General features: G+C 37.8%; 1 protein-coding gene across 8 annotated transcripts in view; it reads right to left on the minus strand.

Annotated features, from left to right (window-relative positions):
- Positions 1-14,825, minus strand: part of SCAPER (S-phase cyclin A associated protein in the ER) — a 514,000-nt gene that overhangs the window by 248,524 nt on the left and 250,651 nt on the right. For all 8 annotated transcript variants that reach the window (XM_045795116.2, XM_045795115.2, XM_087856756.1 and 5 more), the window contains one exon: positions 4,156-4,221. In XM_045795116.2, coding sequence (XP_045651072.2) covers positions 4,156-4,221 — 66 coding nt within the window. The remainder of the gene's footprint in view (positions 1-4,155; positions 4,222-14,825) is intronic.

The following is a 14,825-nucleotide window of genomic DNA, read 5'->3' on the forward strand; positions in this document are numbered from 1 at the left end:
AGAGGGAACACAAGCAGGGGGAGTGGGAGAGGGAGAAGCAGGCTCCCAGCGGAGGAGCCTGATGCGGGGCTCCATCCCAGAACACTGGGATCACGCCCTGAGTCGAAGGCAGACGCTTAACGACTGAGCCACCCAGGCGCCCCAGAAACTATAACTTTTATGTTCATCGCTAGTCCTTAAATTGATGTTTTTTTAAATAATTTTGATTGTCTACAAATTCATTTTTTAAGATTTAAGATCCTCAAGAAAGAAATGTGGGCCAAGGATTTTGCAACTGGCAAAACTGATTTTTTAAAAAAGATTTTATTTATTTATTTTTGCAAGAGAGTAAGAGCAGGAGCAAGAGAGAGCACACAGAGGGAGAGGGAGAAGCAGGTTCCCCACTGAGCAGGGAGCCCCACACAACCCCAAGACCCCGAGATCATGACCTGAGCTGAAGCAGATGCTTAACCGACTGAGCCACCCAGATGCCCCAGAAAAACTGATTTTTGAAGGCATAAAGTTATCAACATGCAAGGGCAAGGCAGGACTGTTCACATGAGCCCTTCCAGAGGAACCCAATTGAAAATGAGGTTCAGGTGCTTTTGTCAAATTGGTTCCCTACACTATGCAGTGAAAACATTATTTGGGGGTTCTTCTTCTTTCTTTACAACTGTTATCCCAGTTGCTTCTTTTTGCTTTCTTTCACACTGATGTCAATACCATGCAGGTCTTGTGGCTGTTTGGATTTACTTGTTTTTTGGATTTCCTGGAGCTATCTGGTAATGTGGTTTTTTTTGTAAATGCTGCCATGCATTTTTGGTTTTAACTATTTTTGTAGTTTCTATCTGAGGAATTGGAGACACTGAAAAATTATGCTTCTATTGCTATTGCTGTTTTTTCCCTAGGTTTAAAATTTAAAGGAACATCCTGGTTGCCCAGTGGACAACAGACTGTAGTAAGGAAAAGCAGAAGCAGTGTAAGATTAATTAGGAGGATACTACAATAACCCAGATGAGAGATGATAGTAGGTTAGACTAGAGTATTTACTATGGAGGTAATGAATAGTGGTCAGATTCAGAATATATTTTAAGGATAGGGCCAACAGAATTTGTTGATGGTCGGAAAGTGAAGTGAAAAGAAAGAGAGGATGACTCTAAAGATTTTAATTTCAAAGGATGGACTTACCATTTCCTAAAGATGAACAAAAAATACAAGGGGTAAGGTTGGGGAGCAAATTTCAGGAATTTTTTTCACATGTTCACCTGAGGGGTCCAACTGAACAGATATCCACGTGGAAATACCAAGCAGGAAGTATGAGTCTGGAGTTCTGAGGTAAGGGTTGGGTTGGAGTCATATATTTAAAATCCATCAGTGACTAAATGTTTAAAGTCATAAAACTGAGTAAGACTGCCAAGGGAATAATTCTGCGTTTGAACTCTCAGGACAAAGGCATGCTAATGTTGGAGGTCAAGGAGACAAGAAAGAACCAAGCAAAAGATACTGAAAAAGAGCAGCCAGTCAAGTAAGAGGAGAATCCAGAGAAAGTTCTATAATAGATTGTTACATTAATGGCCCCCCTTGAATTATGTCTTGCTATCCATGACCTGTACAGTCTCCTACAGTGATTCTGGACTTGGTGAAATGACTTGGTTTGGCCAATGGGACATAAGCAAATGTAACACAAGCAGAGGCTTAATAAGACTTGATATCCCATATGAACATTAATTCAAAAATCCTCAACAGAACAAGCAAAATGAATTCAACATCATATTAAAAGGATTATCACCATGACCAAGTGATCTTTCATCCTCAAGAGGGCTGACCCAGGCTTCCTTACAGGGAAGTCACAGAGGAGCAAGAAAGTGAGGTTGAAAGCAGAAGCCTCAAGACTTCTAAGGCCAAGTCTTGGGAATCACCTATTGCTTCCATAGTAGTCAAAACAAGTCAAAAGACCAGAACAATTTTTTTATTATAATAATATTTTTTATTATATTATGTTAGTCACCATACAGTACATCCCTGGTTTTTTTTTTTTTTTTTTTTTAAGATTTTATTTATTTATTTGACAGAGAGACACAGCCAGCGAGAGAGGAAACACAAGCAGGGGGAGTGTGAGAGGAAGAAGCAGGCTCCTAGCGGAGGAGCCTGATGTGGGGCTTGATCCTAGAATGCTGGGATCACGCCCTGAGTTGAAGGCAGATGCTTAACAACTGTGCCACCCAGGCGCGCCCATCCTTGGTTTTTGATGTAAAGTTTGATGATTCATTAGCTGCGTATAACACCTAGTGCACCAATTTCAAGAGGAAAGGAAATAGAGTCCACCTCTTGATGGAATAGTGGTAAAGTTATATTATATTGCACAGGAGCATGCCTCCAGGAATGGCTCAACTTCTGGCTATCTTTGTAAACACTATCGCACCACCATATATTAAATTTCCTCAAATATTTGAATCTGTTTCTAGATTGTTTTTAAAAATCTCTTCCATCAATTTGCATTTTTATTCATGTGCCAAAGCAAAACTATTTTAACTATGCAGGTATCATAAAGATATTATTAAGTATCTGTTAGCACAGTTCTATCTCATTCTTCTTTTAAATTTTTTTTCCTAGAAACTCTTATTTTTCCATACGTTCTTTAAAATGATTCTATTTTTTATAAGGTATTTTACTCAGATTATGTTTCATTTGTAAGATAATTTAGAGAATTTACTATACCATGTTTTTTATCCAAGAGTATAATTTGTCTTTCCATTATGTAAGTCTTCTTTTATACCCTTTGTTAGCATTTTAAAGTTTTTAATTTTTATGGAGCCTTCATATTTCTTGTTAAGTTTATTTTAAGTTTATTTTTCTATTGTTCCTGTAAAGGATATTTATGTTTTCTAACTGGTTATCAGAAAAGAAAGTATTCATATTGTAGCCTGGATGTTGCACAACCTTAAGGCAAGTTACTCACCCGCTGTAAGGCTTAGTTTCCCTAATGAAATTCATTGAGTTATTATTAGGAATAAAGGAGTCAACACAAGTAAAGAGCCTGGAATGAGGCAAAGGCTCAGTAAACATTACCTATGATTAATATCACCACATTAATCTGGTAATCAGCCATCTTACTGAATTGATTCTCTAACATCTACTAGTTTTTCACTTGATTCTCTTGGGTTTTCCAGATATACAGTATCATCATAATCTTGATAATTTTGTCAACTTCTTTAATGTTTTACAAACTTTTTTCTTTTAGAATGGCAATGACTAATAGTTTCAAAACAACAATTAATAGAAGTAATTTTCTGATGGGTTTCTCATTTCTGGCAGGCAACAATATTTCTGTTTCAAATGTAAAAAATTGCTGCATTAAAATGCTATAGCATATCTACACCAACCACTGGTTATAGATATTCCTCAATTTCTGGCAGTTAAGTTCTTTCTTGACTTTTTCACTATGAAAAATAATAAAATAAAAAAACAATAAAAATAAAATAATAAAATAGTCATCTTTGAATATAAATATTTGGGCACATTTTCCATTATTTCCCTCAGCAATCTAAAGTAGATGTTCTAAGCTCTGGATTCACATTGCTTTTCAATAAGACTACACTAACCTGCACTCCCATCAGCAGTGTTTTTCAGTACCTTCCTCACTACACCTCTACTGGTAATATCTTTGAGAGAAGCAAAATGATGGCAGTTTTGTTTAGCTATTGTGTGGTTAAACTAACACCCAGTGGTGGAGTCTGAATCCTCATCTATCAAGTGGCCCTGGCAACAATCCTGAACGAGACCTCCTCAGAGGAAGAACTAGCCTGGTGCTGCCAGAACCTATTGTGCTAGAACAGGATTTTTCTACATAGGCACTACTGATGTCTTGGATGAGATAATTCTTTGCTTCAGTCTTGCCCACTGAAGAGTGTTTAAGAGCATCCCTGGGTCTCTATGCACTTGATGGGACAAGCACCATTTCTCCAAGCTGTGATAATCAAAATGTGATCACATCCCCAAGCACACCCAAATGTCTCCTGGCAAAATTGTCCCCTGCTGGAAACCACTGTGCTAGAAGAATGAAGTTCTACGCTTCAGATATAAAGCTTAGGATCATAGGAATACAAGTTCAGATAAACCTTTATATAGGCAGGCATCAGTAAGATAGAGAAATAAAATGCAGAGTAAAATACTCACTTGGCTTTATAAGGTGAGTCAGATCCACAATTTTTTGTTTCCATTAAACTCTCATATTCCTTGGCCCTGAAGAGAAAAAAGTTTTATCACTGTTAGTTATTTTGCTGCTAATTTTTATAACAAACTAAAACCCTGACTATGTTTTTCCTGTCCCAGTATTAGAAACATTAGTGTAACACTTTGATTTCTAAGACTACTTCTTTAAAATACTATAAATGCTATCAAAGAAAGACTAAAAAATAAATATTTCTTCATAAGATAAAGAGGAGCTTCATAAAAACATTTCTCAGTTTACAGACCTGGTATAGAATGGGGCTTGTTTTTCAGCAATGTTAAAATCATGATAATTAAATCTGAAATCATATTAAGTTTCTACAGGATAGCTGAAGTAGCTAAATATTCATATATCTTAAGAGTTATATGATACAAAATTGAATATAAGAATAGTTATTTACCATTAGAAATAATTTAAAAGGCAGTGGGAATGACTAGACACTCAAAGATATGTCTTCTTTTGTTTTTGTTATTTGTACTTGCTAAATACCAAAAGTCTGGAAAAATCTGAGATGACATTTCTCTGCCACTGTCTAACTAGGCTCTAGCTTGCTTGAACTAATATCCAATAGGGAGAGCCATCAACAGTTAATTAATCTAACATAGGTGTCACTACAGCAATCCATTAATATTGACTTAATTTGTAAATTTCTGTTTGAAAGAAAAAGAGGAAAATACTAGTTTAAATTTTATCTGCTCACCCAAAGGGTCCTAGTCTCAAAGAATTAGTCTAGTGACCTATGAAAGAATAAGTCACAATGTGTATACCAATCCAGACTGCAATGAGAAAGTAAGTAATACTTCATTAAAAAAATCATGAAAGATGCAAATTACAACAGCTCTAATAAGGAAAAAGCAAACTAGCACATGTTAAATGTGGGATCAAAAGAATAACTAAATTAGAGTTAAACATTAAATTATACATTGTTGTGACCTACACATGCTCATTGCTATCAGCCAAAATATTAAGGCATACCAAAACGAGGAAATAACCACTTACAGTGGCAAATAATTTGAACCTGTATGAAAGGGAGGAAAAGCAACAATTATGGAAGGTTGAATATCTTTCAAGTATTCTTCCAGGAGCTAAACATCCATCGTCTCATACACAGTCCTAAAAACTCAATATGGTATAATCCCCATTTTACAAAGAAGAAACTGAGGCTTAAGAAGAGGCCTATTATATCAAAAAATACATTTATCTAAGGTTTAAAGTGGGAAGGATCAAGTCCATTCTTTCATTCATGCACATAAAACTAAAAAATTATCCAAAAAATTCTAACTTTACCTGAAATGTTGGTTAATCACTTTTTCCTAATTTGAATCTTGTCTTGATTCACTTTACAGCAAATATGTATTTCCAGAGTTTCTACTCTGTATAAACTAAGAGGAACATACATTGCAAGGATGAGGTATAAACACAGTAGGAATATTCAAAGAATTTATTCTCCATAAGGAAGAGGAAGACATAACACTATGAAAGGATACCCAAGTCTACAAAGCAGAGTGAGAGATGAGTAATGCCACAAATGCTCACTTCCAGCTAGGATGCTAAAGGTAAGTTTCCTGAAGGATATGGAAGGATATGCTTGAAAGATAGGTAGCATCTGAATACACACAAAAATGAGGAAATGGCATTAACAGCAGAGAAAAGTGAGCGAACGATGCTGAACAACATGGGAAAACACTAGTTATGCTTAGGGAATAGTATACAGATTCTGGATCTGTACTGGATCTGTATATATATATATATATATTTAAAAATTCTTCAGAGTTTCTTGAAATGAAGGTGTCACAGCAACAAATTATCTCAGCTTTTATTTATCATGGAATATACTAATTTCTCTTTCACTTTTGAAGTTTTGCCAGACAGAATTTTTTGGTGACAATTTGTTTTTGTTTTTGTAACCAGGAAACTGAATATGTCATCCTACTGCCTTCTAGCCTTTATAAGTTCTGATGAGAAATGAACTGTTAATTATATTAAGAATGTTTTCTATATAAAGAGCTGCTTCTTTTTTTAAAAAGATTTTATTTATTTATTTGAGAGACAGCAAGAGAGTGAGCATGAGCAGGGGGCAGGAAGGGCAGAGGGAGAGGGAGAAGCAGATTCCCCACTGAGCAGGAAGCCTGATGCGGGGCTCAATCCCAGGATCCTGGGATCATGACCTGAGCTGAAGGCAGACACTTAACCGACTGAGTCACCCAGGTGCCCCCACTTTTGCTGCTTTCAAGATTCTTTGTCCTTGTCTTAACACAGTTTTATTGTAATGTGTCATAGTGTGGATCTCTGAGTTTCTCTTACTTAGAGAGTACTTAAGATGTACTTAAAAGTACATGTCTTACTTGGATGTGCAGGTTCATATTTTCCATTAAATTTGGAAGTTTCCACCCATAATTTCCTCAAATATTAATTCTGCTCTTTTTTCTCTCTATTCTCCTTCTGGGACTTCCTTTCTGTATATGTTGGTCCCATGCATCTTTCAAACTCTGTTCATTTTATTCATTCTTTTCCCCTTCTGTTCCGTGGAGATAATCTCAACTAATTTAACTTCAAGTTTACTAATTCTTACTTCTACTTGCCCAAATTAGCTGTTCAATTCTTCAAGTGAATTTTTCATTTCAGTCACTGTATTTTTCAACAACAAAATTTCTATTCACTCCTTTTTATGGTTTTTAATTATATATATTAAAATATAAATTTAATATAATATCATCATTACTATTCCTCAGTTGGTTAGATATTGTTCTCATGGGTCCTTTAGTTCTCTGGGCATATTTGAACACTTTAATCTAAAGTCTTTGTCTAGTAAGGCCAATGTCTGGTTTCCCCTGGGACACTTTCTATTAATTTTTTTTCCTGTATATAGGCTAACTTTCTTTTTGTTTGAACACCTTGTAACTTTTTGTCAAAAACTAGACATCTGAAATATTATAATGTGGAAACGCTGAAAATCAAATTCTCCTCCTTTGTCAGGGACTACCTGATGTAGTTTTATATTTGTTTAGTAACCTTTCTGAACTAATTTTTCTAAAGTTTGTATTCTTTGTCATTATGGCCACTGAAGTCTCTGTTCAATTAGTTCAGGGATCAACTAGTGATGCAAGTGATTTCCTTAAACACCTGGAATGGCAGAAAAGAAAAAACGAATCTTAATCTAATATTTGTAAATGAGCTGTGTGCATGGTTGAGGCAAAATGACAAAACTCTGGCAGTTTACAACTCTTCCTTAGCCTGCATTTCCTACTGCATTGAAGCCTGAAGGTCAGCCAGAGACAAGACCTCAGGAACTTTTCAGGTCTTTCCTGAACATGCATCCAGCCCTCAATATGCATGTGGACTTCTAGATTTTTCAAGAGTATGTGGGAACTCTTCAAAGCCCTTATTACTCAAAGCATTTCAATCCTCAGCCTCCGCCACCCCGTACAAGCTTTTTGATTAGTCTATTGTTCGCTCTGTTCTCCCTTGCTCCAGACTATACTAATATGTTTGCCTTTAAATTGTTTTTGACAATTGCCCCTAGGTAGCCTGCCCACCTCTGGGACAATTCTGAGTTAGGTGAAAGACCTTTGTCACCTTTGACATCCTTCAGAGAACCATCAAACAGGTCAAAACAACTATACATCCCTGAACATAAGGTCAGCTTTGCTCCCTCCCTGTATCAGGAATGCAGGTGGTTGTCTTCAAAGATGCTGCTGAGCTAAGGAGTGGAAGATGGAACCAGGGTAAGTTAAAATGCCATTAAACACTCTTAATGACATTTAGCCGATTGGCCTTCATTGTGCCTTCCCCTGGTAGCAGTAAGCTTTTGATTAATTCCCAGCATTCGAAAAAATTCAATCTGACAGTTTCTGCCAGTTAAATCATTGTTTTTAGAGGGGTATGAACTTTTGGATTTCCCTACTGAACCATTTTTCACTCACATAATTCAAGAATTTTTTTTAATTCAAGAGTCCATAACTTATTTTTTATTAATACAATACATATATTTAACATTATTTCTGCCATTTTATTTTTTGAACCAACTTTACTGAGATATAATTCAAATACCAGATAAATGACCCATCTAAATGTACAATTCAATGTTTCTTAATCCATTCACAAGGTTGTGCAGTCATCATCACACTCTAACTTTAAACATTTTTATACTAACTAAATAAAATGCAGTAACTACAAGCCATTAATCCCCATTTCTTTCCTCCTGCTCCCATCCCTAAACACCACTAATCATTCTATGTCTATGAATTTTCCTATCCTGGACATTTCATATAAATGGAATCATATGACACATGGCCCTTTTTGACTGACTTCTTTCATTTAGCATAATGTTTCCAAAGTTCATCCTCATTATGACATGTGTCAGTACTTCATTTCCTTTTAGTCCTAAATACTATTTCATTGTATGGTTACACATATTTAACTTAACCATTCAACAGATGTTGAACACCTGGGTTGTTTCCACTTTTTGGCTCTTTTCAATAATGCTGCTATGAACAGACGTGTACAAGTTTTATTTTACCACATATTTTCAGTTCTCTTGCATAGAGAACCATGAGTGGAATTACTAAGTCACATGATTATTCTATGTTTAACTTTTCAGGAAATAAGAAACTATTTTCCAAAGTAGATAGACTATTTTACATTCCACCAGTAAGGTATGAAGATTCTAACTTATCCACATCTTTGCTATTGATTATTTTATTAAATATAGCCTTGGTCAGGGCTGGATAAGGACAAGAAGCAAATTATCACACTGGGAAGCCTGCAAGGGGAAGACAAATCCATATAATATTTGGCTTTGAAAACAAGAGGGGCTGAGTTTCATGAGTTCTCACAACCAGTGAGACTTAAAAGCCTAGAATTTTAAATATCAGTGGACTTGGCTCTGGGAGAGCCCAGAGAGCATTAGAAAGTAGAGTCCTGAGGAGGAGGGAAGATGGCAGAGGAATAGGGGGCCTTATTTCAACCAGTCCCCTGAATTTAGCCGGATATCTAACAAACCATTCTGAACACCCATGAAATCAGCCTGAGATGTAAGACTGTATATATGGATCTCTATAAGCAGAAAATCTCTGTGGGTCTGGAGGGATGAAGGGCGGAGCCTGATTACACAGGCAGCTATCGGAAGAGAAACAGAAGGGAAGGGAGCTACCATAAGCTAGTGCCAGGAAGGTGAAACAACACTGGAGCGCAAAGGCGTCCCACGCTGGGGACCGGGCACAGACTTGCAGACCGGTAGCGGTGGGGAAAGGACTTTAGTACAGCCCCCAGACAGGATCCAGGAGCTGGGGGTGTGGCCGGGCTAACAAGGTGCGGCTCCTGGTTTTAGAAGCACAAAGGGCAGAGAACTGCCTGGTCCTGAGTTCTACTGCTGGGAGAGTTGCTGTGGGGCGCACAACCAGGGTGGCTGCGGCTTTTAGCAGCATAGACAGAAATGGAGACTGTGTCCAGGAGAGCTCAGTGAAGAACAGGCAGCGATCTGCCTGCTCTGGGACAGACGTTTGGGTGCAGTCACTTCTGCTCTGACTCTCCGAAGAGATGTGGAAAGCTGCCAGAGAAAAAAGCCTAAAAACCAGTTTTCACTGAGCCCACCCCACCAACAGGGGGCAGGGCAACTCTACTGAACTTGGGTTGCCCGAGTAACAGCATGACAGGCCCCTCCCCCAGAAGACAGGCTGGAAGAACAAGAGGACTACAACCCTAGGGTCCCTATAAAACAGGTGCATCTTGCTTGGGTCATGTTAATACTTTGGACTCTGTACATTCCCTCAACCACCCCCCAACAGAATGACTGAGAGGAGGAACCCCCAACAAAGACAAGAACCAGAGACTAGGGTCTCTACCACAGACCTAATGGATATGGATATAAGCAAAATGTCAGAGACAGACTTCAGAGTAACAATTATGAAGTCGATATCTAGGCTTCAGAAAAATATTAGAGACAATATAGAATCTCTAAGGGCAGAAATGAGATCTAAGCAGGCCGAACTTAAAAATGCTATGAATAAAATGCAATCTAAACTGGATACTCTGATTGCCAGGGTAAAAGAGGCAGAAGAAAGAATTAGTGAGCTAGAAGAGAAGATGACAGAAAAGAAGGAAACCGAGAAGGACTGGAAAAAACAGCTTAAAGCCCAAGAGATCAGACTGAGAGACAGTAATGATGCCATGAAGCATTCCAATGTCAGAATTACTGGGATCCCTAAGGGGGTGGAGAGACAGAGAGGTCTAGAAGATATATTTGAGCAAATCGTAGCTGAGATCTTACCTAATCTGGGGAAGGAAACAAGCATTCATGTCCAAGAGGACCCCTCCCAAGATCAAAGAGAACAGACCAATGCCCTGACATATAACAGTACAACTCACAAATGTTAGATCCAAGGAAACAATCTTGAAAGGGCTAGGGGGAATACATTTCTTACATACAGAGGGAGGAACATCAGAATAATGTCAGACCTGTCTACGGAGACCCGGCAAGCCAGAAAGGGCTGGCAAGAAATATTCAGTGTACTAAATGGGAAGAATTATCTAGCAAGGCTGTCATTCAGAATGGATGGAGAGAGAAGGAGCTTCCAAGATCAGCAGAAACTGGAAGAATATGTGACCACTAAGCCAGCCCTGCAAGAAACATTAAGGAGGGTTTTATAGAAGATGAAAGACCCCAAGAGTAATATAGATCAGAAATTTACAGAGACAAACTATAGAAACAAGGACTTCACAGGCAACATGATGGCACTAAAATCACATCTTCCAGTAATCACTCTCAATGTGAACGGCCTAAATGCTCCCATGAAATGGAACAGGATTGCAAATTGGATAAAAAGACATGACCCATCCATATGCTGTCTATAAGAGACTCATTTTGAAACTAAAGATACATCCAGACTGAAAGTGAGGGGATGAAGAACCATTTTTCATGCCAATGGACCTCAAAAGAAAGCTGGGGTAGCAATTCTCATATCAGGCAAATTAGATTTTAAGCTAAAGACTGGAGTAAGATACAGAGGGACACTATATCATTCTTAAAGGGTCTATCCAAGAGAACAACTGTAAATATCTATGCCCCCCCCCATGGGAGCAGCCAACTATACAAGCCAAATGTTAACCAAAATAAAGAATCATACTGAAAATAATACTTTAATAGTGGGAGACCTCAACACTCCACTCTCAGCAATAGATCATCTAAGCAGAAGATCAACAAAGAAACAAGAGCCTTGAATGACACTGGACCTGATGGACATCACAGATACATACCAAACATTCCACCCTAAAACAACAGAATGCTCATTCTTCTCAAATGCATATGGAATGTTCTCCAGAATAGACCACATACTGGTCACAAATCAGATCTCAACCAGTACCAAAAGATTGAGATTATTCCCTGCATATTTTCAGACCACAATGCTTTGAAACTGGAACTCAATCACAAGAAAAAATTTGGAAGGAATTCAAACACTTGGAAGCTAAAGACAATTCTGCTAAAGAATGCTTGGGTCAACCAGGAATTTAAGAAGAACTTAAACAATTCATGAAAACCAATGAGAAGGAAAACACCTAGGTCCAAAACCCATGGGATGCTGCAAAGGTGGTTCTAAGTGGGAAATACATAGCCATCCAAGCCTCACTCAAAAAAGTAGAAAAATACCGAATACACAAGCTAATCTTAAATTTAAAGAAACTGGAGAAAGAACAGCAAATAAAACCTGAACAAAGCAGAAGAAGAGAAATAATAAAGATTAGAGTAGAGATCAATGAATTAGAAATCAGAAATACAGTAGAGCAGATCAATGAACCAAGAAGCTGGTTCTTTGAAAGAATTAATAAGATCAATCAACCTCTGACCAGACTTATCTGAAAAAAACAAAAACAAAAACAGAAAGGACCCAAATTAATATAATTATGACTGAAAGGGGAGAGATCACGAATAACAACAAGGAAACAGAAACAATTATTATCAGCAAGTATATGCCAATAAATTAAGCAATCTGGAAGAAATCGATGCCTTCCTGGAAACCTACAAACTACCAAGACTGAAACAAGAAGAAATTGACAATCTGAATAGACCAATAACCAGTAACGAAATTGAAGCAGTGATCAAAAACATCCCAAAAAAGAGAGTCCAGGGCCTGATGGATTCCCAGGGGAATTTTACCGAACATTTAAAGAAGAAATATTATCTATTCTCCTGAAGTTCCTTCAAAAAACAGAAACAGAAGGAAAACTTCCAAACTTTTTTTATGAGGCCAGCATTACCTTCATCCCCAAACCAGGAAAAGACCCCATCAAAAAGCAGAATTACAGACCAATATCCCTGATGAATATGGATGCCAAAATTCTCAACAAGATCCTAGCCAATAGAATCCAACAGTACATTAAAAGGATTATCCATCACGACCAGGTGGGATTTATTCCTGGGATGCAAGGGTGGTTCAACATTTGCAAATCAATCAATGTGATAGAACACATAAATAAAAGAAAAGACAAGAACCACATGATCCATTCAATTGATGCAGAGAAAGCATTTGACAAAATACAGCATCCTTTCCTGATTAAAACACTTCAGAGTGTAGGGATAGAGGGAACATTCCTCAATTTCATAAAAACCATCTATGAAAAGCCCACAGAAAATATCATTCCCAATGGGGAAAAGCTGAGAGCTGAGAGCTTAAAGTCAGGAACATGACAAGGATGCCCACTCTCACCACTATTGTTCAACATAGTACTAGAAGTTCTAGCATCAGCAATCAGACAACAAAAAGAAATAAACGGCATTCAAATTGGCAAAGAAGAAGTCAAACTCTATCTCTTCACAGATGACATGATGCTTATGTGGAAAACCCAAAAGACTCCACCCCCGAATTACTAGAACTCATACAGCAATTCAATAATGTGGCAGAATACAAAATCAATGCACAGAAATCAGTTGCTTTTCTATACACTAACAATGTCACTGAAGAAAGAGAAATTAGGGAATCGATTCCATTTACAATAGCACCAAAAGCCGTAAGATACCTAGGAATAAACCTAGCAGAAGAGATAAAGGATCTATACTCTAGAAACTACAGAACGCTTATGAAAGAAATTGAAGATGACACAACATAATGATGGAAAAACACCCCAAGCTCATGGATCGGAAGAATAAAAGTTATTAAAATGTCTATGCTGCCCCGAGCAATCTATACTTTCAACACCTTCCTGATCAAAATACCAATGGCATTTTTCAAAGTTCTGGAACAAACAATCCTAAAATTCGTGTGGAACCAGAAAAGACCCTGAATTGCAAAGGAAATGTTGAAAAAGAAAAACAAAACTGGGGGCATCACGTTGCCTGACTTCATGCTATATTACATGCTATATCACCAAGACAGCATGGTACTGGCACAAAAACAGACACACAGATCAGTGGAACAGAGAGCCGAGAAATGGACCCTCAACTCCATGGTCAACTAATCTTTGACAAATCAGGTAAAAATATCCAAAAGGAAAAAGTCTCTCCAATAAATGGTGCTGGGAAAGCTGTACAGCTATATACAGAGGAATGAAACTGCACCATACACAAAGATAAACTCAAAATGGATGAAAGACCTCAATGTGAGACAGGAATCCATCAAAATCCTAGAGGAGAACATAGGCAGTAACCTCTTCAACAATGGCCACAGCAACTTCTTTCAAGACATGTCTCCAAAAGGTAAGGGAAATGAAAGCAAAAATGAACTTCTGGGACTTCATCAAGATAAAAAACTTCTGCACAGCAAAAGAAACAGTCAATAAAACTTACAGGCAACCCATGAAATGGGAGAAGATATTTGCAAATGACATTACAGATAAAGGGCTGGTATCCAAGATCTATAAAGAACTTCTCAAATTCAACACCCAAAAAACAAGTAATCCAGTCAAGAAATGGGCAGAAGACATGAACAGACACTTCTCCAAAGAAGACATATGAATGGCTAACAGACACACAAAAACATGTTCAACATCATTAGCCACCAGGGAAATACAAATAAAAACCACAATGAGATACTACCTTACACCAGTTAGAATGGCAAAAATTAACAAGGCAGGAAACAACAAATGTTGGAGAGGATGTGGAGAAAGGGGAACCCTCTTACACTGTTGGTGGGAATGCAAGTTGGTACAGCCACTTTGGAATACAGTACAGAGGTTCCTCAAAAAGTTAAAAATAGAGCTACTCTGTGACCCAGCAATTGCACTACTGCATATTTACCTCAAACATACAGATGTAGTGAAAAGAAGGGCCATATGCATACCAATGTTCATAGTAGCAATGTCCACAATAGCCAAACTGTGGAAGGAGCCGAGATGCCCTTCAACAGATGAATGGATAAAGAAGATGTGGTTCATATATACAAGGGACTATTACTTAGTCATCAGAAAGTTCGATGAACACCCGCCATTTGCATCAACATGGCTGGAACTAGAGGGGATTATGTTAAGTGAAATAAGTCAAGCAGTGAAAGACAATTATATTATTTCAGTCACAGGTGGAACATATGGAATAGCATGGAGGACATTAGGGGAGTGAAGAGAAAGCTGACGGGGGGGGGGGAATCAGAGGAGGAGATGAACCATGAGAGACTATGGATTCTGGGAA

Source organism: Ursus americanus, chromosome 28 (assembly GCF_024610735.1).
Source record: "Ursus americanus isolate L20-20 chromosome 28, mUrsAme1.1.p, whole genome shotgun sequence".
In the NCBI taxonomy this organism is placed as follows: Eukaryota; Metazoa; Chordata; class Mammalia; order Carnivora; family Ursidae; genus Ursus; species Ursus americanus.